Below are 26,563 nucleotides of genomic sequence, written 5' to 3'. Positions count from 1 at the left end.
CATAGATTATGTCCATATCTAAGTTACATATCTAATTTTTGAAGACATACAAGGATTGAATTTGGTACACAGTTTTAAAAAATAGATTTTTTTTAATTAATTGTGTAGTCTATCAATTGTGCAAATGTGAAAATGTAATTATTACCTAACATCTGTTTTTCAAATGCTATAATTGTAATTAACAAATATAGTAATACATAGATGCACACTGAAATATACAGGATTTGCATATTTGCACTGCTATCTTAAGGCTAAAAGGCTTTATATTGCAAATGAATCCACCATGCATCCATGTGATCACAGTGTCATAGCTGAATGGAAACCACTCGAGTTAGATCTACTTGGGCTTTCATTGATAGACCAGTTTCCAAGCCACTAGCCATTCAAAATTTCAGGTGCTAGCTTTCTTGAAGGAAGGATGTCTGTTACGATATTCTCAGCATGGCGCAAGATACTGTAGGACCTATCTGACATAAATTTGGTCAGCAAAGGGCTTCTTGACATTGGTTCTAAGTTTACCATGGAGTTCGCATGAAGTGCTTTCCAATTGTTAGTTTGGTTGGTTGCATTGTGGTACTGTGAGTTGTACGAGTTAATTTAGCCATAGCTTTGTCAGTCCCCTCCCTAGGATCGTGAAACCCTGGGTTAGCCGAAAAGCTGATGACACTACAATATAATTTACTTCTGAATCTTCCTGGTGGGAAGAGCTGCCTGTAGGTTTTGTTTAAAAATAAAAGTTTTTTAAAAAAAAAAAGATGCCTTAGGGAATGAGGAGGAATTTTTTTTCCCGGTTGGAGCAAATTGTACCAGGGTTTTTTTTTGCCTTCCTCTGGATCAACTATGTCCATAGGGTTTTACATCTGGGATATGTTTATTTCCCTGGGGGTTGAAATTGATAGACATGTCTTTTTTCAACCAGTCCCTTTTAACCTCTTCCCCCTCTAGTCTCACCGTGGTATGAAATACTAAATTACTATATGCCTATAATGTTCAACTTGTCAGTGTTATACAAAGGCTGACCAGCTGATCACAATAGGAGTTGCCTTATTGGTTCAGGGATCCCATTTAAAGGACAGTAGTACTCAATCAAAGTGTTAATGTACCTCTAAACTCGTCACATTCAACATTGTTAAACATTTGTTCTGTGTGTATTAGGCCGGTTTAATTACATAGCTTTTACTATAGTGATCACTTTTTTCACAAAGAAAAATGTACTATAATTGTAAAACTATTCCCTTTTGATGGGTAAACATAAGCATGAGATCGATCTCTCAGCAATAAATATACTTCTTATGTTCACTCTTCCTAATGAGCATCACAAGTCTGAATTCTCTTGAGATGTCTGGCAATGAGTAATTAATTGCCTATATTCATTAAACTTTATGGAAGAGATTAAATCACTGAAGATCATGCAAAGAAATTAAATTGCAACATCGAGCCAGTAAGGAAATCCAATGCATGTAATGGATCCAAACCTTAAAAAGCAACTCATGTAATGATTTTCATTATATGTGAATGTCACAATGTGGAATTTTTTTAAAATGTTTTTATTTTTCAACGTTTGGTAGGGATTACCCACTGCTGGAAAAGATATGAAGAGAAAGAGAACAATGTGCATCTTGTAAGAATCCAGAAGACATTTAGCAAAATACCTGCAAAAAGAAAAAGTCAACAATACTAGGGAGGGGATAATTTGGGGTGCCGAGCTGGGCTTAAAATAATAAAATACCAAAATAATATATCCTTTCCTTTTAAAAGCTTTTATGACTATTTCTTTAAAGTATACATATATACATAAAACATTTTGGAGTCATATAAAAAAAAAATGTAAATGGTGCTTACGTGTTCAAAGAAGTAACTCCATAAGGTGTGTAGGCATAACTGTAGGAGCAAGAGCTAGACTATAAGTGCCACAAAAATGGAATGTGATAGGTGATATTGTATTATTTCTCTTATTATGATCTCCTATTTAAAGGACTATTACATCTAAAACACTTGTTGCTTTCCTAGTCATAATGGTACCAATGCAATGTTCACTCCGGTTTGCATAGCTCATTTCACAGTTTACCAGTGAGATCTGCAGTCAAGGACCCACAAATTACCTGCCACTATCCATGCCACCAGTGAGGATTACAATCCATAACACATAACTAACCTGCCACTATCTATGCCACCAGTGAGATATTCAGTGTAAGACTTCCCAATACAGGTCCTGCCAGTGCCTATGTTACCAGTGAAAGCTGTACCCTAGTACACATGGCTCACGGTCCAGTTGTCACAACACCGGTAAGATCCGCACTCCAACTTTTTCTATACATATCTCTTTTCCCCAATATTCAATATCATTGGAGAGATATTCATCACACACATGATTATTGTAGCTCAGAGGTTCACCCAAAAAATGTCACTTGCTGTCTGGCCCCCTCCTCTCACCCTGTCCTAAACCATCCCTGAAAATTTAAAGGAACTCTCTTTGTGGGTTAATTGGCCAAACTGTCATTGGCTATTTACCAAATAGTGCTCAGTATAACATTTTAACAAGCAGAACATAAAATAAGATAGCATGGCATAACTTCAGAACTAACATGCACCTTTTTATAACGTAATAATTTTAAATAACAGTCCCAGACGTTAAACATGTAATCTGAATCCTCCACCATAACCAACAATAAGGTTGCATGTCCTGGATAGGAAAGAATGAGAATGCCTCCAAAAATGTCCACGAACTTCCAATGGGTGCGTGAAATTTGGTCGAACCGATTTCGCAAACCCATCGGAAGTTCCAGGAAATCAATACAGGAGAATATCCAGGACTGCATTCATTCATGCAGCACTGGGAATCCTACTGTGTGCGATCCACGGGCACTTGAGGTTAAATAACCTCTAGTGCCCCGACATCGCAGTTGATTTCCAGGGCTGCATTCAATTCATGCAGCCCTGGGAATCCTGTGTGCGGTCCCTGGCACTAGAGGTTAAATGGGGACAAGTCTCCCCATTCAAAACCTCTAGTGCTCCCTGATTGGCTGAAGAAATGAAAATTTTCCTTTCCTCAGCATTCATTGATCAGCACAGCCTGCGTTTTTTTTTAAATATTTTTTAAATTAAAATTAGATCTTGTTTGGCGAACTTACACTGGCCGTTCTTGCTTACAATTTCTAAAAGACGAAAGCACTGTATTAACCATCCACAAGGTATTTGGTATTTTATTAGGAGGAGCACATGGGTTAGAGTTCCTGAATCCTGAGTATAAAGTTACCATTACCAATTAATAACATTAGTAAAAAATACCATTTTACAAGGCAGGGTGTTAAAATACCAAGCAAGTAGCAATTGTAGCTGTGTAGCGTCCACACTTTACCATCCTGCACACTAATCCAATGACTTCAACAAACCAAAGTAAGTTTGAGTCTGATTGGTGTTTGGATTATAAGTCAACCCTCACAATAAACTCATTGTACTTGCTCAACTGAGGTCTATTAAATATACTGTTAAAAGATATATATATATATATATATATATATATATATATATATATATTTGCTTCATATGTGCAAAAAATATTCTTTAATCATGCCAAAAAATTCAGAGCTGTCTGTTCACCCTTCCTGTTTTTCTCAAAGTGTTTAAAAGAAAATTAAAACATTATTGCATTATTGGCAGATCATCAGGAATTTTTCTGTACTTGTAAGGATATAACAAGGGGAATGAACATTTTTTAGAGATGTATGGCCATTGGATAACCAAAGTAAGCAGAGCTTCACCACATTCACTAAGCTGAATGAATTATTCCTAGCAAAGTTAAAATTCATTTTGCCAAACAAACAGTCTAAGCTTCTTTAGTAAATCAACCCCAATGTGTGAGGTTTGCGTAAATCACAAAGCATCAAAGGCAAATCTGCAAATATTTTGGCAGGTTAAACAGTTTTCCATATTTGTAATCAGCTGTATTTGGCTGATGTTCTACCGTAGACTAGAAAAACAATAGTTTAAAGCATACAACATAATAACAGAACTGTAAACTGTTTTAGAAAGTTTTGTTCCAGTAATGGTATTTTATGTGTGTACTAGTTAAAATTGTACAGTGGAGTTTGAAAAATTGAAAGACCTATAATCTGCTTGTCTAAGGACCTGTAGAAGTTATTTTTATCAAATTATAGTACACGCTGCATTGCAAACTAAGCTGTACGCTCTTTCTGAATATCTGGGATAAGAGGACTTCTAGGATTTGATCACTGTCATTTCATCAATCAAGAATGTCTGTGTTGATTTATTAAATAGTATTTTACCTGCAGCAGAGTTGTCTGAATTTTAGATTAAACACCAACTGATACTGAAACCCGTCCCTTAACAAAACTGCCAGTGTGTGGCCTGGAAAATACTTAGAAAAGCCTCTGCAACGTGATTCGGTGTCAGACCAACCTGATATGTTAAAGGTGTACAAGTAAACCAGATCAAAAGTTGCAGTGGCTTGCAAGGAAGCCAATTAAAGGAGAATCTGTAGCCTTCCTTTGGTCAAGCATTTATATAGTTTTATAGTTTAGGAAGTACATTAGCTAAAACACAGACCTCAGTAGCTGCAGACACTAGGGAGAAATTCACTCCTAAAGTTCACAGCAAAAGCATTAAAGTCATTCAAATTACCTCAGCAGCTCAGCTCCCCAAATTCCCCCTACCCTTGCTCCATGGTGCCAACAGTTACAGGGGTCATCCTTTTAAACAAATACCTTGGATGGTCATATATTCAATAAAAAATGCAAATACTATTGTAGTTAGAAAGTCTAACAAGAGATAGTTAGCTGGGACATTTTGAAGAGAAACTGATTTTTCTCTTTCAAGAAAAGTAGCCAAATCAAGAATCCCTTTAAATAAAAAAACAACAACTAATTAATGCCAGCCCTTGCACTGTGCTTTACATTAACCATCCATCATCTGCTGTTTATGCACCTATAAAAATAACAATTACTGATATATTTTGGTTTCATTGACATTTTCTATCTGACTGCCTCCCGTGTGTTTTTATACTGGGAAATATATGCTGTCATTGCCAAATGTCTTTGCCTGTCTGTCATAATGATTCAATAGGTTCACTGACATAGAGTATACATCGATCATCAAAAAAAAGAGCTGTATTCTTATTAATTATTATTAATATTATCTATAGTAATGATTGTACTTATGTTGTCAGTGTTTGGAATACATTTGTCATATATTAGGTGGGTAAGAGGAATACCCTCTAAGCAGTATCCCAGGAGCCAATAAAGTCAATTTGGAGACATTATAATTTCTTTATTTGAAGCCCCTTCATGTGGTCTTCATACTCCATCAGAAACTTCCACAATCAGCATCTCCATGTGATGAGTATTCTAAATCATCAGTTAACTCCCCATTTATAGGAATATCATATAAAGGTCCTTTCTAAAGAGATTGCCATCTTTGTTTAATATATCTGATCATTCATGTAGGGAGGACGTTGTTTCGGTGACTTGGCCAACCCATAGAGTTGAATAGTGAGGAGAGGTAAAGCAAAACCTCTCTGTAGCATTGAAAAGTAGGAAGCAGAGCTTGTTTCTTTCTGTAAGGCGCAAAAAGCGCTGCCCTATTCTACATGGCTATGTATAGGACACATGAGTATTAAAACACATCCAAGTTATTATTAATAATCCATATGTTAAAAATTTATATGCATTTAGCTGAGTGATTTGAGATGTTTTTCTGTAAAAATTCATCATACATTTTTTTTAATATCATATCCACAGCTCACAGTACATTAGTATGGTGGTCAATAGGAAGATTGCCTCCTAATTTCCTAGTTAATGGGAAGAATGTCATCCTTACAGATAGTCAAAAAGAGCACTGGTGTCAGGTAAAATGACCTGAAAGTTGCATATTGGTCAAGGAACCCCAACCCAGCAAGTAAAGTTGCTGTCCTGGTTAGGAATACTCATAGGCAATGAGGAATTTGGGTGTCCTGGGGTTATGCCCTACTTGTGAGTTTACAAATATAAGCTTCAATTAGGGAAAATATAACTACTACACGTACAACTTGTTTCACAGTAAAAAAGACTCCTAGTTATAATAATGCAAATAAAAAATAAACAAAATGTTATGATGATTTTTTCTAAATCCGAAAGCATAATTTCTGATGCCTTTATTTATATCATGTCCCTGCTTTTCAATATACAATCCATCAGCTAACCTCAAAATAATCTGCAGCCATTTGACTGTACTTCCTCAGCTCTATCATTTACTGTCAGCCACAACATTCTAATGCAGTATTTTAGAATTTGGACCTGAAAGTCATTTATATGTGCACTAAACAGAAATGGCTGTAAAATTGATCTCTCGGCTTGAAGTACATGGTCGGTAGGTTGTATATCTGACAGGTAAAATGGGCACGTATGAGGTCCCATCCCCAGCATAGATCTTACCGTTTCACAAAACACGTTTCAGGACAGGTACGGCAATAAAACCACTGCCAAAAAAGCTGGAATGAGATATGGAATAACTTACTCCTGCCTAGAAGTCTTTTATTTTATTGCTCATAAGAAGAAGTTTATAGCTGTTCTGGTCCCAAGATACCAAGATTTTTGGTACACTGTGATGTATTTTTATGGAACAGCATAAATATCATGTAGCATGAATGCTGGTATTATTTAAAGAACCACAACATGCTGTACAGCTGGACTCACTAAGGAGAACCTTCTTTAACACCGTTCATAAAGATATATTCCTGAAATAAAACATGATTTCATGTAATCTATAGAAATACATTTCTCAAATCATGAGAAATGGATGTTAGGCGGTATCCATATCATACAAGAACTAACAATTAATTTGCTAACAATTCATTTTTTATAAAATAATGTTTTTCCTATTTTTTCATAATATTATATAAAAAAGAAATATACATTAAAGTCATCTTTATAAGTATTGTGCCATCTATTTTACAGCAACCTTTTCCCTATACCTATCAGCCCTTTCTCATTTTTTATCCTCATGATCCTTACCCCATTCATGCCCTTAGCCCATTCCTGCATCATTTTTTTATATATATCCATCACTCTGTGAGACATGGTTTAGGCCTCTTTTGTTCCCTATGTACATTGGGTTCCTCCAAATTTGATTTAGACTAAGTTTACAGGTGCTCAATTATGACAAAGTCCAAAGTTTTGAAATTAGTGCTTCACAGACATCCAGGGATTATAATTTCAACCAAACAGGGCCCATTGGAATATTTTTCCTGTTTGAAAGACTAAAAAATGTACTTCCTGTGCATAGGAAGGACCCCTTTACCAGCCTAAATATCTAAATGCCCATCTGACCCAAAACAAACTGGTAGGTCAACTAGCTTTTCTAGAAATTGGACCTATTGGGCCTGACTTATTAAAGCTTCTCAAGACTAAAGGAGATAAAGTATCATGGGGGAATCCGGGTGATTTATCGGGTTCTGAATTAAAAACATTTGACAACTAATGCTACATGATTGTTAAAACATCCATTCCAGGTTTACTGAATAACCTAGGTTCTTCCATGATAATCTATCTTTCTATAGACTATCTCTAAATTAGGCCCATCGTGTTAAAAAATGTATCAGTAATTAAAACATTATCTTGTAAGTTGTAACATTATCTTGTAAGGCTGATAGGAAGTAAATAAAGATCCTGCACTGTGCAAACTGATATACCAAGAGGGCTTCAGATCAAATCTGGGTGCCCCTTGAGGTAGGTCTGTTTGCCAAAAGAGCATCTGAAGCTTGGAACAGACTTTTTATTGTGGCAGTGGGACAATAAACAATATGTAAATGGTCTAGTTTCAAAAATGTTTAGGAAAGGTGCATTTCTTTTGTCCACATAAAAGGCCTGAAGAAAGATAAATTGAGAAATAAATCAAAGTTATAAAAGCATTTGTAAATACAGAGTCATCTTTCTCTAGCCCTGAAAATATGAGAGCACTTTAACGTTACAGCAAATCGTATCAGATGGTGAAGAAAAATGCCCTGTAATCACTATGAAAATCTTGTAAACAATAAATGTAATTTTTACTTTGCTTTTCCTGGAGAGATAAATCTTAATCTGTGCGTTAACAGAGATGATAGATCTGCAGGCATAGAAGCTACTAATGAAGAGATGCATGTCTCAGCAGCCTTGTCTCCAATAGCAGCTAGTAATGAATAATCAATAGAATACAGAACAGCCTAAAAGGATGGATATATAGGGGCTGAAAGTATCAGAAATACATCATAAAGCTTCAAGACTTAATTAGGATTATTAAACAGATAACAGTTACCTTGTATTGTATGTAACTGACTGCATTGGTATAGCTACAGATCCATGGGCCCCAGTGCAAATTTTTGACAAGCATCTCCTCTCCTCCATTTAGGACATTTCTCGTCCTCTGCAGAAGAGAGAATAGACTGGTACAGGGGAATGTTGGGGAGCAAGATAGAGCTGGCCAGGTAGACTCTGACCTATAGGGGAATAAGGCAGGGCCCAAGCTGGTAGACACTCTTGAAAAGCAAGCTGGGTTTGATTTTCAAACTGTTTGCCAAAAATTTTCCTTATAGGCTGTATAATGATGCCATACCTACCTTGTACTGAGAGTTGGTGCAGCCCCAATTACCAGAGCAGCGGCAGCTACAAGCTCTACGAAGACCCTTGCTACTTGTACCTACGCAGTACAGTGCAAAGGAAGCAGAAGCACTGATACTCAATAAACATGACCTATGATCACATTTTTCTTTATATAAAAGAATGCATAACAAAAATATGCTTTTTTTAAACAAAAATTTTTCTTTAAATTTGAAGACCTCTTACCTTCTGTACTCACTGCTGCAGCAGTAAAGACTAAATGGTAAACCCAGAGACTAAAGAGATACATACGTCACAAATCCCCGATCGCTGTGAGCTGCTTCTTCTGCGCATTACTCATTTTGGGCATATGCAGAAGGGGATTTCCTCTAATGTAAAAGAAAAACAAAAAATGCCAATCTCACACATGCACAGAGAGATCAGCACTTACTTTTTATTACATTTTTCAGAAAGTCTGTCACCCAATCTCGCTCCTGCTCAGTATGAGATCGGGTTATGTAAGAAGAATTTGTAAGAAGAGGGGGTGGATGGCTTTTCCCAGTGTCTAGCCCATGCTGTAACAAGGAAAGATGGTGGGATGGTGTGGGACCAACTGGACTAGGATAGAGGGATTGACGGCTTTCCACCTGTAAAGGTAGGTGGGTTTTTTTAATTATAGTTCCACTTTAAGTCTTTTGAAGTGAGAAATTTATCATACTATTTTCAGATAGCTTTCATCGTTATTTATAAATCTGTTAAGATATGCAATGAAGAGAGTGGAATAGACACAGCGTGTGTCCTAAACCAGTGGCCCTAAAATAATCCTTTGTCAAAACTTGGCAAAACAAACTGAGCATAAAATGTAAATCATATACAAAGAGGTTGTTACCATGAGTGAGAACTGCATGGTAAAACAATCACTACATCCAGAGGAACGAGCAGCTACATTTATATACAGAATGTATAATAATGACTTTTCCTTCAAAGCTTGGCTCTTTTCCTCTAGATTCTGCAGCTACTGTGTTGGTTTGTTAGTCTAGTCATTAGTTTAATGTACCATTGGGGAGATGGGAGAGCATGGGCCAAGCTGATCTTTTAAAGGAAAAGTCAAGATTTGCATAATATCCTAGCTGTCTATATCTCTGTATCTACTGATTTTTTTTTTAACTTGGGGATTTTATGGAAGGTGACCTTTGCTGAGGCATTTTATTTCCATTGCTTAGCTTGAAATGTGCAGGATTAAACCTAAACAAGGTGAATCCATTGACAGAAAATACAATCTATTAATTCAGTTGATCAGCCAATTTGCAGCCCTCCCAGACAAAATGGTTAGCATGTTTTATATGCAGATATATAAGCATCTTTCACTGCAAACTATGCAGTATATTTGTTTTTCTTAAACAGTCTTGGTAAAATGTTTGAATAATGATTTTATTCAAAGAGCAATGGGTGCACTAAACCATAGCAACCAATCAGAATTCAGATTTTATTAGAGAGAGATAGGGACATGGAGGTATTATTGGGCAGTGGTAAAATAGAAGGATAAAACAGCAGGGAGACGAAGAATTGTAAATAAAGCTTCCATATTTTTCTGATTCCTTCATGCAGAACAAGAACATCGTTTTTAAATATAATACCAACACCAGTCTGATCTACTATTACGGTGATGTATTGTGTCTGTTTGTCACTGGCATTCGTAAAAAGGTCATCTGTCAGGAAAAAGAAATTGCCACAGAAGGCGTAAAATGTATGCAGAGTCTCTGTCACTAGGAAAGAGGCTCACATGAATCTGAAGCGAGGCAATATGGATAAAAAACCTTTTATTCGAAAAGAAGTTTATATCCAATGAATTAAAGATTTACATTTTTTCAGATGTTTTATATTATTATTATTAAACAGGGTTTATATAGTGCCAACATATTACGCAGCGCTGTACATTAAATAGGGGTTGCAAATGACAGACAAATACAGACAGTGACACAGGAGGAGGAGAAGGCCCTGCACCGAAAAGCTTCCTAATAGGACATGAATGGAGCTTTAGAAGTTTTCATAATAAACGTAGATGGAGGGTGCACAAGTATGCAAATCTTGACTCTTAGGTCTAGGTCAAGTCTTGAATCTGACCTCTAGGTCAAGCTATAGTAAACCCTGTCCTGCCTTCTACACCTCACATGCAGTCAGTAAGGCAACATACATTTGGTGATAGATGGTGTGGAAGGAAAGGGGGGTGGAGCAGAATTGGTTGATGACCTGTTCATAATTTCCAACCCTTTGTACTTCTGTACTTTATTGAAGATCTTTAATGTAAAGGGTGGCCCGATTAGGTTAACATTAGGGTGTAAAATGAGGGAAGGAGGGCAGAGCTAAAGATAAGATTAGAAATATTCAGTACCTGAGGTCCTTGGGTAGACAAATAAACAAACCAATGTCAAGGAGAATCAAAGGGAAGGTAAGTATGGGCAGCTTCAAGAACTTGAACTAATTAGGTTTAGAACCCGGAATGGGTATTTAGCTTGCTTAAGCACAATGAGGTTGAATGAGAAATGGAACATAGGCTGCAAACTCAATTAGAGAGTTGTTTCCCTGCAAGGGATACATTGTTTCCCTCAGTAAATGAGGTTTTGCATTTGTTTTTTATTTTTGCAAGTGCCGCTGATCTCATTGAACAACATTTAGACATTTCTTCACTCCATTGGTTGCATATCATTGCTCCGGACCAGCTCCCTAATAGTGACAATGGTGGATCAGGTCTGTGCAAACAGAAGATCATGGGATAAGGTGATAACGAAGAAGAACTATTGGGAGACAGACGTCTGTGCGTGGCCATGGAGGATCACCAATTATTATTTATATAGCTGCATATTTAAAAGGACTTAAAACAACTTTGGAAATGATATTGACATGTGTAAAGTTATGTTAGATTTGAAGCTTGGGTTCAGCTTCACTTTAAAATAAAGATATGAATTTGTCCTGCATGGACAAAGTATAGATTTCTTTTATTGTCATTGGATAAAAGCAAACTGAATGGCATAGCAGAGAGATTTTTTCTAAACTCTGCAATGTACTTATGTTTAAATATCTTTATTCCCAAGTTATGGATGTTAAAGTATTTTAGCATTTCGTTTCTTTTTCATCAGGGATATTTTTATTGGTCCGAGTGACACCTCGGCAAGGCCAGGCACTTTCTTATTTATTGAAACAGTGTGATAAAACAGCCATTAAGAGCAAGTGCTAGGTTATGAATGAACAGTTTTGTCATATGATAAAGTCACACAAAGCGGAACAATCTCCGGAACTCTGCATCGGTCTAACCCGCATTCAGCATTATTATTCTCCAGCGCACTCAGTCTTGTGTGTTTATTTTAAAAGTACACTCGGGAGGGATCAACGACACATTGAAACGCCTGACATTTAACTGATTGTTCTGCTTTTTACAGGCCACAGTTGTCCTTCAGTTTATATTAAATGGAATCAATTCAAACAAGAAAGCTCCATTACAAAAAAAATACATTGTTCTGAATTTCTTTCCAAAGGTGAACAATCACATTAAGAATATTTAGTCATGCAAGCCCTTTGGGTGAATGAGGCAGCTATGTCCTTATTTTGCTTGCAGCATTGGAAAAACTCAATGACACTCATATTAAATACTGAAAGGAAATCGTTTCCCACTGAAAAAAAGCAGACAGTACAATTTATCCTTTATTCTACAAAAATTAGCTAGACTCCGATTGGTTGTTAATTTTCTGCTATTTTCTACATTGCAAAACTGCAATAGAAGTCATCGGTACAGCAATATATATATATATATACATGTACATATACATGTAATACATATACTTAACTAAACTGTGGTATACTCACCTATCCCTGTTCCATCGCAGGCAATCTTCTTTCATGTTGTGTTCTTCAGCCGTCTTGATCATCCCAAAATCAAGATGGCTGGACTGGTATGATGTAACTCTCGCAGAGAGGCGTGTTAGTTCATTTAGTTCCAGCAACCACAGGGGAAGCCAGAATGTTATGGCTATTCTAGGAGCCAACGTGGAACTGCACATACGCAGCTTAGCTGTTTTGAGACTTCAAAAAAGCAATCAGGCAGGTAAGAATGCTTTTTGCAGAAGGTAAACCTACAAAAACTTTAGTTCTGCTTTAGGTATAAACCAAAATTTGAAAATATCATTAGAAAAGGTATCTTGGTTTATATTTGGATTACACCATTAGGTGGTAGTGTCTCTTTGTCTAAAGGGTGTAACAGACTTTTTCTATCTCAGACTTTACATGGGGAAACATCTCCATCTACTGGTGGTAAACCAGAATTTCTGTACAGTCAACCAAGGCCTTGACTAAGGGGCTACTACAGCCAACACTCAACTGAACGCACACTGCATACCTGTCAATTACACATCATTATGTATAACTAAGGTTTCAAATTTCCATACTTATTTGCCAGAGGGATTCATATTGTCCTCATTGTTGATATCCTGCATTTTTGTTGGTGGAATATATTCAATATTATAACTATTCTAAATTATGTGTTTAATATATACATTGTAGTTCTGTATGTTGTGTAACCATATTCACATTTTTAATTTTGGTTATCCACCATAGTAGGGTCTTGATGCCACTTGTTGGTGTCAATGCCATAATATATACTGTAGAGTGAAAACGAGGGGTATTTGTCATACTGCATCTAGTGGGCCTTGTAGCTTGTTGAGATGCTGTTGATCTAAACTGTCCATCAGATAATATAGTTAATCTGCATTGCAATCCATTATTGCAAGCTCATTCAATACCACTGACGCTTTTAAGTTTAAAAAAAGCATACAAAACTATCCCTTTTGTTTTTAAATATCCCTACATTTTCCTGGGTTTTACTTATTTTTGCCTAATTGAATAATTATTTAAAGGCACCAGAGAAAGGCTACCTACCCCAAGAAAAAAAATCCTCTAAATTGTATATCACACGGCTGTCACAATGTAATGGCAAAAGGTTCTGACATGTGAAATTTACTCTGTAACCTAAATGGTTAAGGTTACTTAAAAAAACATAAATTATTTCAACTTTAATACGAAAATATGAAAAACAGCAATGCTATTTTTAATCTGTTCTTTTGATCTTAGCTTTCCAAAATTTGTAGCTGTTTCATTAAATAGCAGCATGACTTTCAAAAGAAAATGAAAAAAAAAAAAATATATATATATAAGGAGGTTGGGAGCCATGTTGCTCTGGGGATACTGGAGCAGTTGTGATACACATGAGTGCCCAGCGGGCTCGGAACTCTGCGTGACTCTTCAATCCTCGCAGCTGTTTTGTGCTCCTTCCAAGTTATGTCAAGATTCTAATCCTATCTAACATTCCTCAGCCAGATGAAATTGTGTCATATAAATTGATTTTGGAGGAATTTCAGACAACATGCTCTACAGCATGTGGTAAAGTTACAGATAAGGTAAAAAAAAATCTCAAATCACCAGCCCATGACAGTTCAGTGTGGTTATCCAAAATAATTGAACACATCATCTTCAGAAACATGAATTTAAGAAGGGAATGACTGAAAATCAATCACTGGTCACCGTAACAGCTGAATTTTTTATGGTGTTTTTGTGCCACACTAAAGATGGAGGTCACCTAACATGCAGAGTCTAAAAATAGTTAGAAGTATTTAGAGATATGAAGGGACACTTTTGTTGTGTTCAGTCTTAGAAATCTTAGAAGAAGATAGAAATGATCATTCAAATGGAACTATAGTTACATAAATGATAAGTCAATATGTCTGTTCATTGGGCCTGATTTATGAAAGCTCCCCAAGGCTGGAGAGGATAAATTTTCATCAGTGAAGCTGGGTGATCCAGGAATCCTTGAATGAATTTCTTCAATGTCATTTGCTAGCAAATGTTTTCAATCCTCAACCAGATACATTTCAGGTTTCTGAATAAGCCAGCTTCATGGGTGAAAGTGTATCCTCTCCAGCCTTTGAGAGCTTTAATGAATCAAGCCCAATGAACCAAGACAACGTGGAAAGAATCAATGCACAGATTTGCTGAAAGCTAAAGGTCCTCTAGTTTTCTGGCTAACACCTACACTATTGATGTCCTTGCACCAGTTCTTGTTCTCTTTAGGTCCTGATCATGGCCTTACATTTAAAATATTACAAAACTCTATTACAAAATGCACATAAACCAACTAACTGTGCTACAAATTTGGATTACTGTTTTTCTTTTTAATAATTCCCTTACTTTTTTGCCAATTTACTGTTCATAGTTTTTCGGATCTGTGCTGCCCTTTCTGCGCATAGTGATCCAATAGTGTCTACATGTCCAAGGGTGACAATATTTCTCTTGCAAAAAGGCTTTGACGTTGCCTATGTTGTCACACAGTTTAAGGTTTAAGTCACCGATGCCACAGACTGATAATATTGGGAAGTTTGAAGTGAGAATTGGTGGTGTCATTGCTGTGCTGCTCATTATTTTTCTTGCTGGAGGCACTGACATAAGGAAAAAAAAATATGCCACTACCAAGATGGCTGCCTCCAGTGCAGATCAAGACATGGAAAGTCTGTGATATTAAAAGGATCCTCTGCAAGGAGACTGGGGATCATGGTAAATCATAATAAAGAAAATAACTTATTAGATGGATACTTCATATAAGCAATAAGGTGTTAACAGATTCTTCTGTGAACTGCCCAGCCCGGTCGATCTGTGACACAAAATTTTTGTCCTCCTTGGCCAGGCCTCTTTGAACCTTTTCTTTATTACTTCAATTAGGAAATTTAAAATTGAAATTTAAATTGATAATTAGGAAACCTTCCAAAACCATTTTATTGGGGATGTGAAAAATGCACCTGATATTGGTGATTAGATGAAGAAACACTTCCTTACCGTTCTGGTCAAAATTTGTCTTACTGCAGACAAAATAATGAATGGTGGCTCTGCCTACTAGCATTGGCCCTGGATTTAAGCAGCTAACATCGGATAAGAGGTCAATCAGAGAAACCTATAACTATAGAGTTCTTACATAGGGAACCCTGGTTGAGGAAGGATGCTCAGGGTACTCACCTGGCTTCTCGTATAGATGATTTTTTAAACTATCATGTAAACCATCATGTTTGCCATGGTTACATGAAACTAAAAGTTACCTGTATTCTAGGATTTTCAAAACTACTTTTATGTCTAAATTAAGCCAAAAGGCAACTCATTAAGATCCAGTTTCTCACAAAGGCATAAATGTAAATAAGCAAATTAACAGCCACATTGAGTGGGTAAACCAAAAGCTGGTTCTGCAGACCTGGCTCTGGGCAGTTAAGCGGGCTGGCAGACAACCGTCTGTAGTCGTTTTATCTTGCAGAATTCTGCAAAGGCGCTAATTACTCGTAGTTTGACTTAAAATCATTGAACTATATAGCCCTAGTGAACAACTTCCATCACAGCACAGTATTCCTCACTGACGCTGATTAATTACCAGGTCACCTAGGTAGTTGGTCAAACAGTCAAACGCAAAAACTCCTTGATTAAATTAGAAGTGAGTTCAAGTAAACCACAAGCGGCCCATAACCCTCTGCAAGCAAACATGGCGTCTTCTTATGCTGAATGTTTATCCAAAACAAATGTTGATTTGTTTGGAAAGTAAAAACTGAAAGAAGCAATTTCCAGCTGCTGCGGGGGACAGTTGTCATGTCTGTTTAAGAGACCAGGTGGCTAATGGATTTTCTTTTTGATTGTTTAGTACGAAAATGCACAGAACCATGACAAGTCTAGCCAGCTAGAAACAAAACATCATTAACAATACAAAAAAAAAACACTGTGCACAATACAAATGTTCAGACAAATCTAGATCAGGAAACTTAATATTGAAAGAACCAGAACAGGCAGAAGGCTCATTCTGAAATCACAAATGAGGCAGCAAAACACTGAATGGTTATTATCTCTGTTCATGCATGGCCACTAGACTAAAGACCAAACACAAGATTTCAGATTGAACATTAACGCCTAGCTGTTCCACCCAAAATCAATAATGTCCTCTTCTTCACTTTTTAAGTTTTATGAAAACATTACAAAGGAGAAGTTAAAAGGAATGCTAGTCAAATTTGCTAGTGCAGCTTTCACCATGTTGACTTCATGTGGACAGTGTGTATATTTATAACAACTGGAACTAAACTCAGGACCATGCTAATGAAATTAGGTAACTTCTAGCAGCCTAAAAAGATTATGACTTTGTTACCAGCTTTAGCTACAGGGGACTGGATCTTGTCCTTCGGGTGCAAATTGAAATAAAAAAGGCACATCACTGCAGAAAAATATTAAAGGCCACCATAATAGACAGAGCAATGGTAGTTAGTGAGGCTAAGCCATGAAATCAGTGGAGGACAGTTACCAATGAAGAATGAAATTATGGGCACATAATGTATGTCTGTTAAAGGTTAAATACATATTCATATTTATATTCTATGTTCTTCGTTCATTGAGATCAGGAAAACATATTTAAGTGAAATGTCACAGGTGGCTGCAAAATATGTAGTATTAGAGTTGAATTCTTGCTGTGATAACTAGTACATTTGTGTTACTAGGACAAAGAAATCTCTGATGTACTTACAATAGTTGAAGTTTGCAAATATTAACAAAGAACCTAATAGTTTATCTATTTGTTTAAATGTAATAATTCAGTCATTAGCCAGACCTTGTGTGAGACTGCTGCTTCAGGCATGTTTAAAGGAAAATATGCTTTGTATGCTATGTATTTTTTTGTTAGTTTGTTCTCTCTATGAGTTCTGCCCACCTGACCTTAAAATCTTCCCCAACCAATGATCCTCACCGTGTGGCTCTTCCTCCTCCTCCTTCTTACTGCATGTGTGCTATTAAATCCTATAGGAAAGCCATACTCATACAACCGTGAGTGTTGACATTAAAACAATAAGTGGTCAATCCAGTCTGGCCAATGTTTTGTTTTTGTTTTTAAACCTTTTTTTACATTTACAATTGTCCTAAGAATTTATTTACTGTTGACTGGCTCACTACCTCTGTTGGAATACTTTCAAAGCTTTCTTTTGAACTTCACTTCAACTACTTTGAGATCATGTCCCCGTGTTCTTGATCTAAGCTTCATGTTGAAATCCTGCCATCCTGAACCCTATTTACACCTTGAATATCTTTTTAAGAACACTTGAAATAATTTCTTAGACTGAAGGAACCCCTCTAAAAGTTCTTACACTTACAGTTCATTGTGTTTTACCATGAAGCTGTGGATATGATAATAAAAGAAGGTATTAAATGCCCGGGAAATACAGGGAGTAAATAGAGTTAGAGTGCTCAGAAATGTTCTTTTTTTGGTAGTTGTCAGTAGAACAGTGCTTCTCCTACATTGGAAGTCAATATATCAGTACAAAAGTGACCCTTTACACTGGAAATCAATGTTTCTTTAAATTGGTAAAAAAAAAAAAAAAAGAAAGTAAAAGAAAAGCCCCCTTTTAATGGTGATAAGTGGGCAGGGGTGACATTGGCAGTTAGTGGAAAGAATGGCCTGTTATATTGGCGGTTATTGTATTATACCTTATGACTGCTGTCAGTTACAGAACAAGGCGGGAATCATTGGTTGTCAAAATAAATCATTACATAGTTGGCTGCTCGTCTTGGGGATCAGGAGGAATACCATCATGATGATTTAAAATTTAAATCAAACCCTAGCCAGCACCCTCAAAAGTCTTATTTGTCCCCTTGGGAAATATCTTTTGATACTTTTTTATTACCTTCACCCTTTAATATCTAATCCCTCTTCCTTCAAACATGAACACAGAGTCTCCAAAAGATCTAATCTCAAGATTCAGTGAAACAAGTGGTAACACGTTTTTAGAGGAAATGTTGTGTGGCTTGAAGTAAAGTCATGCAGCAAGGATCAGTGGAATGGGCCTACAGGTAAGAATAAGACCAGGGGTAAACAAAATTGTAAACCCCAGGTATACTTTTATGGTTCTCATAGTATTCTTTTAACCCATATTTGGGTTAAATGTTCTCATAAGATGCAAATGAAAAAATGTCTCAAAGGCTTTAAAGACTGAAGGCAGGTGCATTTAATAATGTGTAAGCATTGTTCAGTGTAGTTGTGTTCTGAGCCCAGGACAGAGTGACAACCTACCCCCTGGGCACATTTTCATAACATCCTGTAGATATGTTGATTGAATGACTAATAAATGCTGAAACAATTAGTTTTTATGAATTGATTTTTATCATTTTGTCCAGATTTGTGCTTTGGAAGAAACAGTTGTCGTCTTGTAATGTCAGCTTTGAGGTATCACTTTTCGGTAAATTTTAAATGCAGTATTGGTCCACTTAATCCTCCAATATTTATCAGTTTTTTTATCCCTTCTGTGAATTGTACATAAGTGTGATATGTGTGTGCTGCCTACTGTCTCCCCCCTACCAGTCCCAGCCCACGTCTTTTCCAGATCTATTCCTGTCGGTGTCCTTAGGCACCCTCCGTCTCTATCTTCATCTCCAGCCTTATTACAAATACGATAGGCGAAGCCATAAAAGAGATCTGTCATCTTCTATATGATGCATTACTGTCTTAAAAAACAGCTCCCTCCAAGAACTAACGTGAATAATGTAAAACTTTCCTTCATGTTAAATTGTTATATTTAAAGAGAAGAAAATAAATTTCTGTATATAGTTTGCTGGCTTTTTTCTTCAATGTATTCCACTTTACTCATTCCTCATAGAAACGTTAGGCATAAACAACTTCCTCGCAGACACACGACTGACTCCACAGATAACGGATGCTGCAAATTAATGAAGGCTTTTAGTGTTCTACCTAATAACTTCCATGCAGGCTGTACATCAAGGAGATGCATTAGCAGATACAATTAGACAATTAGTATCTGATATACAAAGCTACAGATTGACATTTTATTGTATTTGTGAGAGTCACTGTACCATTTGTATGTCTCAAAGCAAACCAGCATAATGGAGTTTAAAAACATTGTTTTAATAAACGGAAGTCATAAAAAATATCTTACTGCAAACCTAAAAACTCAAGGTGAAATCATGATTGACATGTATTCTGACGTTCTGGACCCCAGATCAGAAATATCTTTCTTCTCCTAATATAGTACGTATAAAGGTTTAGCTGCAATGGAAGCCACTTGTGCCATCTATCTGTGGGTTTAACATTCATTGGTATGGAGAGTCTACTTGGAGGAAAAGAGCATCAAATTAATGTATATTGCTTTAATGGACTGCAAGATGCATGAACGAGCTCTGTACATACAGCACTGTTCTGCTCTATGGAGAGGGGAGGGGGTGAATGACGGAGCGGCACCCTGCTGCACGCTTTCCCCCTTCCCTTGCATTAGGATCGTTCGTCGTCCATCGTCTGTGAATCCGCCAGGATGGTCGTTCAGAGGATGGACAAAGGGTGCTGTAAACACGCCAGATTCTCGTCCAATATCGGCCCTGAGCTGATTATCGAGCGAGAACCGTTGGACGTGTGTACGTAGCTTAAACCAAGTGAAAACTTCCTTACAATAAGATAATTTTCTTTGCTACATGAACTGTAAATGTTGCTTTAGTAACTCGACTCCATTGTATCATTCTGGTAAGTAGATAATAACCCTGAAAAGTACCTACACAAAAATGTTTCAATGTCACAAGCAATCAAAGAATGGAGACCACTCCAAAACAGCAATGACAAAAGAAATAGTAGTAATTATTCAGCAAACAACGTAATGTAGGACTTTAGGCAAATAGTTTAATACAGTTAACTGATGAATACAGTGAGCCTGATTTATTAAAGCACTCCAAAACTGGAGTAATAGACTATCATTGGAGAACCTGGGCAATCCAGTAAATTGATTTCTTAAAAACCATTTGCTATTAGTCCTGGATATTTATATCTTGAACCAGATCCATTTCAGATTTGCTGGATTAACCAGGTTCTCCTCCAGGAGAATAATTAACCTAGTTTGTAACTTAAAACTGTAGATTGATTATCCTCTTGTAGAGATTGAAGATTGGGAAGGTCTGACTAGTTTAGCAAAGGAAAACTCAGCAGGACAGACAACACTCAGCCCACAGTATAATGTCTTCCTACAATATGACTCAGTAGTTGAGTACATCTAGCACATCTCAGCAGGTATTTTTCTGTACTTGTAGGGTCCTCAAAGGGATAAAACATGGCAAAGTGTACAAATATTGCAGAAACGTACTGCTTTTTTTTTACGTATACTTTAAACTTACATATATTTTAGCTTACCTATGTATTTTGCAAAGCATCTCTATAAAATATCAGACATGTTACCACTTCTATTTGTTTTAGATTTCTGTCCATTGTAAGTTTCCATTGCCCTCTCTACTGCCTAATGACTAAGCACATTTTACTTCTTTGCAGCGGTGGTGGTGTTAGGTGTATGCAGGTGTAAATTATTGAAAGAAATTGGCAAGCAAGATAATTAAAATTATTTTGACTAAACAGCATAATAACTAGGAGCACATGTGACATATTTTAATATCTGTTAATGTTCAGCACAAGCTAATAAGGAGCAATTAGGATGTTCTAAATAGCATCCTGCAAATTACTCAGAAGAAAAGCTGAGGATGAAGTAATGACAGAGCTAAATTATCCCTTTTTCAGGATGTTCTCAAATAAGTTTCACGGAACACAGAAAGGTCAATATTAATAGGATTATTAAGCTAAATGTTTAAGTAGAGTGCTTAATAGAGAGTGTGCACAAAGATCATTATAAAGGCATCATTTTCAGAATAAGGAAATTTAAAGCCAGATGACAGGTTTCCTTAAAAAAATAAATGATATAGGAACAGAGCAGACAACAGAATAATCAAAAAAATAAATTAAAGTTCAGTTTAATGCCTTAGTAACTCTTTGAACATTTAGTTTAGTGCTTTACTAACACTAGGTCTTTACATGATGCAGTGCAGGGTCCATTAGAGTCAAAATTTCAATTTGTGGAAATGTATTACAAGCGGAGATACACTTACCTCTTGAGATTTAACATGATTTTCTAGGACTACTTGTTATATGGATGGGTTCTTGTGGGTGGAGTTGAGTGAATGGTCAAAAGCATTGGTAATATGCTTTTATCATTTATCTGTCCATACTTTTTGTGTAGGTTATAGAACTGAAGATTCAGTTGGTGGGACAGCTAGAATACACAAAGCTTGGGTTCCCCCATTGGCAGTGCCAGGCTAAGTTCCTATACACCAACAACCAAGTGCAGAGATGGGGCCAATACGAATTTGTCTTAGAGTCAACAAGACATAATCTGGTTCATCATCTGGCAGGGGAAACAGGTAAGATCTAATACTATAATCTTGAATTTCCCAAAGGACGTTCAGCCCCAACTTAAACATCTTGATCAGGTTTCATTGCAGGGATCTGCCCGTAGAAAATTAATTTGCCTCTGTCTGCAGACAGCTCTCCTATTTGTCCTTGATGGACAGGTAGCCTTCTCTTCATTCTTTGTATGTTACACCAGTGTTTAGTGTCACTATTAGTATGAACAATGAGTCCCATCTTCTTGCCCCTTCCCCGAATCTCAACCCCTGGCTCACCCAGGACTCCCTGGTCCTGGGCGTGGAGACAGTCAGCCAGCATGGATAACAAGGAGTATAGCCGGAGCCACAGTGGGCTGGCTAAGTAGGTGGGCTGGGCAGGTAATGTCAGAGATCAGCAATAAGGATGGCCAGGCAATAATGAGGCAGGAAGAGAATCATAAATGTTTGCTATTAGGCTGGGCAGAAGTTTCCGGAAGTTACAGTATCCATGAAAGTAAAGCTGATATTTTAAGGGGCCTTGAAGGTTCCAGTTTACTGAAATCCTTCATTCCCATCTTTTTCCCCACTCGCCATTTTCTGCTGCTCCATAATACAGCATAATGGTTAATAACAGAACAGTATCATAAAGATAATGATTGATATTTCTCATGCTTTGTTTTATAATCAACAGAAAACTACAGTCACACACAAGAAAGTATTATCCAGAATGATCCATTCCATGTCTGTAAAATATTTTTAAGCATGTGTTTGCATTTGTGATCATTTTCCACACATATGTAACTAATTGTAACTAGAAGGCTAAACAGTCCAAGGACCACAAAGAAATAGAAAGCCAGTTTATGAAGAACAGAAGGCTACAACCTGTGAAAAGCTGACCTTGTTGTGCAAATGTTTTTTTTTCTGTGTACCTGCATTTCCCTTTTCCATGTCTACTTCTTTAACATTGCACAGTTCTGTGAATGGCTTGCTACATCTGCTAGCAATGTTCTGCATGAAATAGTGGAAAATCCCCATGACATGGAATAAGGGCAGTATCCAGGCTAAAGCATCTAAAAAATACCATGAAAGACCATCAAGACGTAAAACACACTATACTCTCAAGAGAAGGTCTACATAAAGTGCTGGGAACTATAGAACTCAGACTAGCTGTAATTAAATAACACAGGGTTTCTCTAGTTCATCAAAGACTTGTCCCTTAAATGATAATTTTATTGCAGGAAAAACAGAACATGGCCATAACTCTTATTTCAATAAGAAAACACAAAAAGAACTTAAGTTGATAAAACATCATATTATCTGGTGGTCAGGTCATATTTAAGGTATCATATTCTAAGTCTGCTCATTGTCTAATACAATTGTATCATGGTTTTGTCCAGTGGTCAGGTCATGTTAGAGGTATTATGGTCTAAGTCTGTACATTTTCTAATACAATTGAATTATGATTATATTCAGTAGTAAGGACAGATTGGAGATATCATATTTTAAGTCTGTTAATTGTCTCATTCACTTGTATATGCAGTATGCAGGTCATGTTAAAACTATCATGTTCTAAGTCTAATATATTCTAATGTATAGTTTATAATGATTGTATTATGATCATATTGGAAGTGGAGTGTTCCATATCTGTGTACAGCTAATGAATGATTTGTGTAACAGAATCTGGGTGAGTCATTAGGTTAAGTTGGAAATGTAATAATTTATATTTTTCAAGAGTACGATACTGCTTTACTGTGATACGCTACCAAGTTTTATTCAATTTTTTATAAATATGAGCTGTATATGAGTGTACAACAATTTAAATACATACATCAGAAATCAAAATACCAATCAAAGTCAATGCAATTGTTTGAACATTCACTTATAGCCATTGACTCCGGCAGAATTTGATTCACCTAGATGAAATTTGAAAAACAAGTCGGGAAGGATCATGACCTGATTTTAGAAAAAAAAGTTTGTATGAACTAAGAACATTTCTAATCTGTCATTTTATTTTTTCTAATATTCCAATGGAAACAGAATTGAGAGCATTGTAAGTTGTCTGAGCAGATGTATTAAGAATAGTATAAAACTTCCTACCTCCATAAGGAGCTCTCCAGAACCTTTCCCATGTCAGCATGGTAATACTTGGTGAGTATCAGAATAACCTGCATATGAAGAAAGAATAATACACATTAGATGGTATTCTATCACCCCACATATCTACTATTCAAGTTTACATTAACTATTAATGTTTTGATTTTACTATAAAATGCACCTAATTTACATGGGTCACAGATGCTAGCATAAAATATTGACCATCTATATAGTTTGAATGTCTCCGAACTATAAAAACTCATAGAACAAGAAAACACAACCATCTACCCACAACCATCTGGCCACAGTTTCTGCAGCAACTCATACACAGCACATACCTTTAGCTACCAGCATCACAATATAAAAGTATCACATGTATATACAGTTTCTATTAAGACAAAGTGCAAGTTTTACCAACATATAAAATAAATGTGCTAAAGACCATTTAGTATTCTGAATCAGGGACACTTTTGTGCATTAATAATGTAGGCAAAGGACATGCCTCCTGCACTTCTCCATTCAAGTGGATCAAAAAGACATATTTTGCAAAAAGAATGAATAAACACAAAAAAAAATTTAGCACCAATTCTCACTACTGCACTTTTTCAAATAACAAATTGAATATTTTAAAGGGTGATTTAAAGGTATTGTTTGGTACAATGCTTTTATTAGTTAAAATGTACTTTTAAGTTGGCTATACTTCAGACAAAAACAGGGACAGTCCCTTTAAATAAATACAAGCCTCGCTTCAAAATATTAAGTTGTACTTGATCTCACACATTATATAAATGAATAAATATATTTATATATATATATATATATATATATATATATATATATATATATATATATATACATACATATCTCTCTTTTTTAAGTGGTCAGCAGATGCATCAATGGATTCTTCATAATGGTCTTGTAACTTCAGGTGGGTATGCGAAAACCAACAGAGGGCTTTAATTAAATTCATCAACATTTCAGGTTTGCTTTAAGTTTCTTTGAAAGTTTTCATTTTTAGAGTAAGTTTCAAAACTAAGTTCTTTGTTATATTTACACAAGGTGCAAAACCTGAGAGCTAATGTAGCTACAGACCAGATATATGTGCACCATTCTTGTGAAGTCATCGTACAGATATTTATGCTTGTGATATACGATATCAATGTTTATAAAGCAGGTAATAGGGAGAGCTCAGACACCGGCTTGTCTAGGGAATCGAGCCTTACCATGAAATCTCATCCATAGCTGTAAATGATCAGCTGCTTTATGGATATTCAGTACTGATCTGCAGCATCTCACAAGAACTTTGCTTGTCTTCCTATGGATGAAAGCCAGTGTGGATATATAACCTGATGGCAGATAAAAACCAGCGTGAACAGAGCAGCTGTTCCCTCTGAGGTATACAGTGCATGTCAGTCCTGACCTTTTTATCTCTTGTGACATTTGATGGTGAGGACCTGTCATTTCGACAACTAGAACTGAAGATAAATTTATTTTCAGAAACCTATTTCTGCTGTAGAAAGTTCTGATGAATCAAACACGTTAGACATTGATTTAGAAGGAATCTAGATTTTTATTCATGTCTTTTAGTCGTGGAAGTGATCAGTTTAATAAAATAATTGTATCGTTGCGCTGACAGACCTTTATAGTTGTTCTTTAAAGCGAAACCTCACTTAGTGACTAAATAATAGATTTTTTGTTCAAATGCTCACACATTTCATCTTATTGATCTTATTTTAGAAAATCTCTGCTCAGGGAAATACGGTGCTTATCTGTTCTTTTTTAATGCCATTTGTTGGCTGTGTATATCTATAGCAAAAAAAAGTTTTTTTACTAGGGGCCTATTGAAATTGGCTTTTCACTAGAAAAAAATTATGTAATTTATACTCAAATAAAGGAGCTTTGAAAAGATAAAAAGAAAGGTAATTACACAGATCGAAGGGAAAAAAAGAATGGCCACTGGAGCATTGTGTGAAACTCACAGCTCTATGTTTTATGTATAGCAGATTAGTGAAATAGGACCTTGACTTTATAATAATAAAGTACATTTAAGGCCAAATCATGTACATTAAAGTACAATGCCTTGCCAAAAAAAGTCCCCAAGCCTGTGTGGTGTTATGATCTGGGTCGCTTAATGTGGTCAGGTCTAGGTTTAGCAACATTATGTGCCCACCAAATGCATTCAACAGTCTACGTGATTATACTAAATGACCAGGTTTATGCCAAGATGACAGTGGCAAGATTCATCAGGCTGAAATTGTGATAGAGTGGTTCAGGGAACAGGAGACATGATTTGCACACATGGGTGCCTGCACAGAGTCCAGTCCTTAATCCCATCGAGAAACTTTGAAATGTGCTGGAGAATTTTTACAGCAGTGTTGCATTATTGCAAGATACTGGCAAATAATTATTGCAACTCAGGACAGAAAGAAAGCTAACCCAAAATCTTTTGTTAAATAGAAATGGAAAAGATTAGAACTTCGGTCAGATATGATTGTCCCTCCTTCCTTTTTTCTGTCTGTGATACGTACGACAGAATAAAGAAATAAGTTTATGTCTCACTTGGAACACACAAAGAGTTTATAAACAGTCAGAGATTCCAAATCTTTCTCAAGAGTTCTACCCAAAAGTTAGAGTTGGGTTTACAG

The 26,563-nt window shown here is 36.3% G+C and overlaps 1 protein-coding gene across 3 annotated transcripts in view; it reads right to left on the bottom strand.

The window, feature by feature from the left end:
* The window catches only part of SORCS2 (sortilin related VPS10 domain containing receptor 2), a 515,645-nt gene that overhangs the window by 317,461 nt on the left and 171,621 nt on the right, over positions 1 to 26,563 (bottom strand). For all 3 annotated transcript variants that reach the window (XM_072406487.1, XM_072406488.1, XM_072406489.1), the window contains exon 2: positions 23,922 to 23,989. In XM_072406487.1, the coding sequence (XP_072262588.1) occupies positions 23,922 to 23,989 (68 nt within the window). The remainder of the gene's footprint in view (positions 1 to 23,921; positions 23,990 to 26,563) is intronic.

The sequence above is a fragment of the Pyxicephalus adspersus genome, chromosome 3 (genome assembly GCF_032062135.1).
Source record: "Pyxicephalus adspersus chromosome 3, UCB_Pads_2.0, whole genome shotgun sequence".
Classification (NCBI taxonomy): domain Eukaryota; kingdom Metazoa; phylum Chordata; class Amphibia; order Anura; family Pyxicephalidae; genus Pyxicephalus; species Pyxicephalus adspersus.
This window is presented reverse-complemented; position numbering and strand designations above follow the sequence as displayed.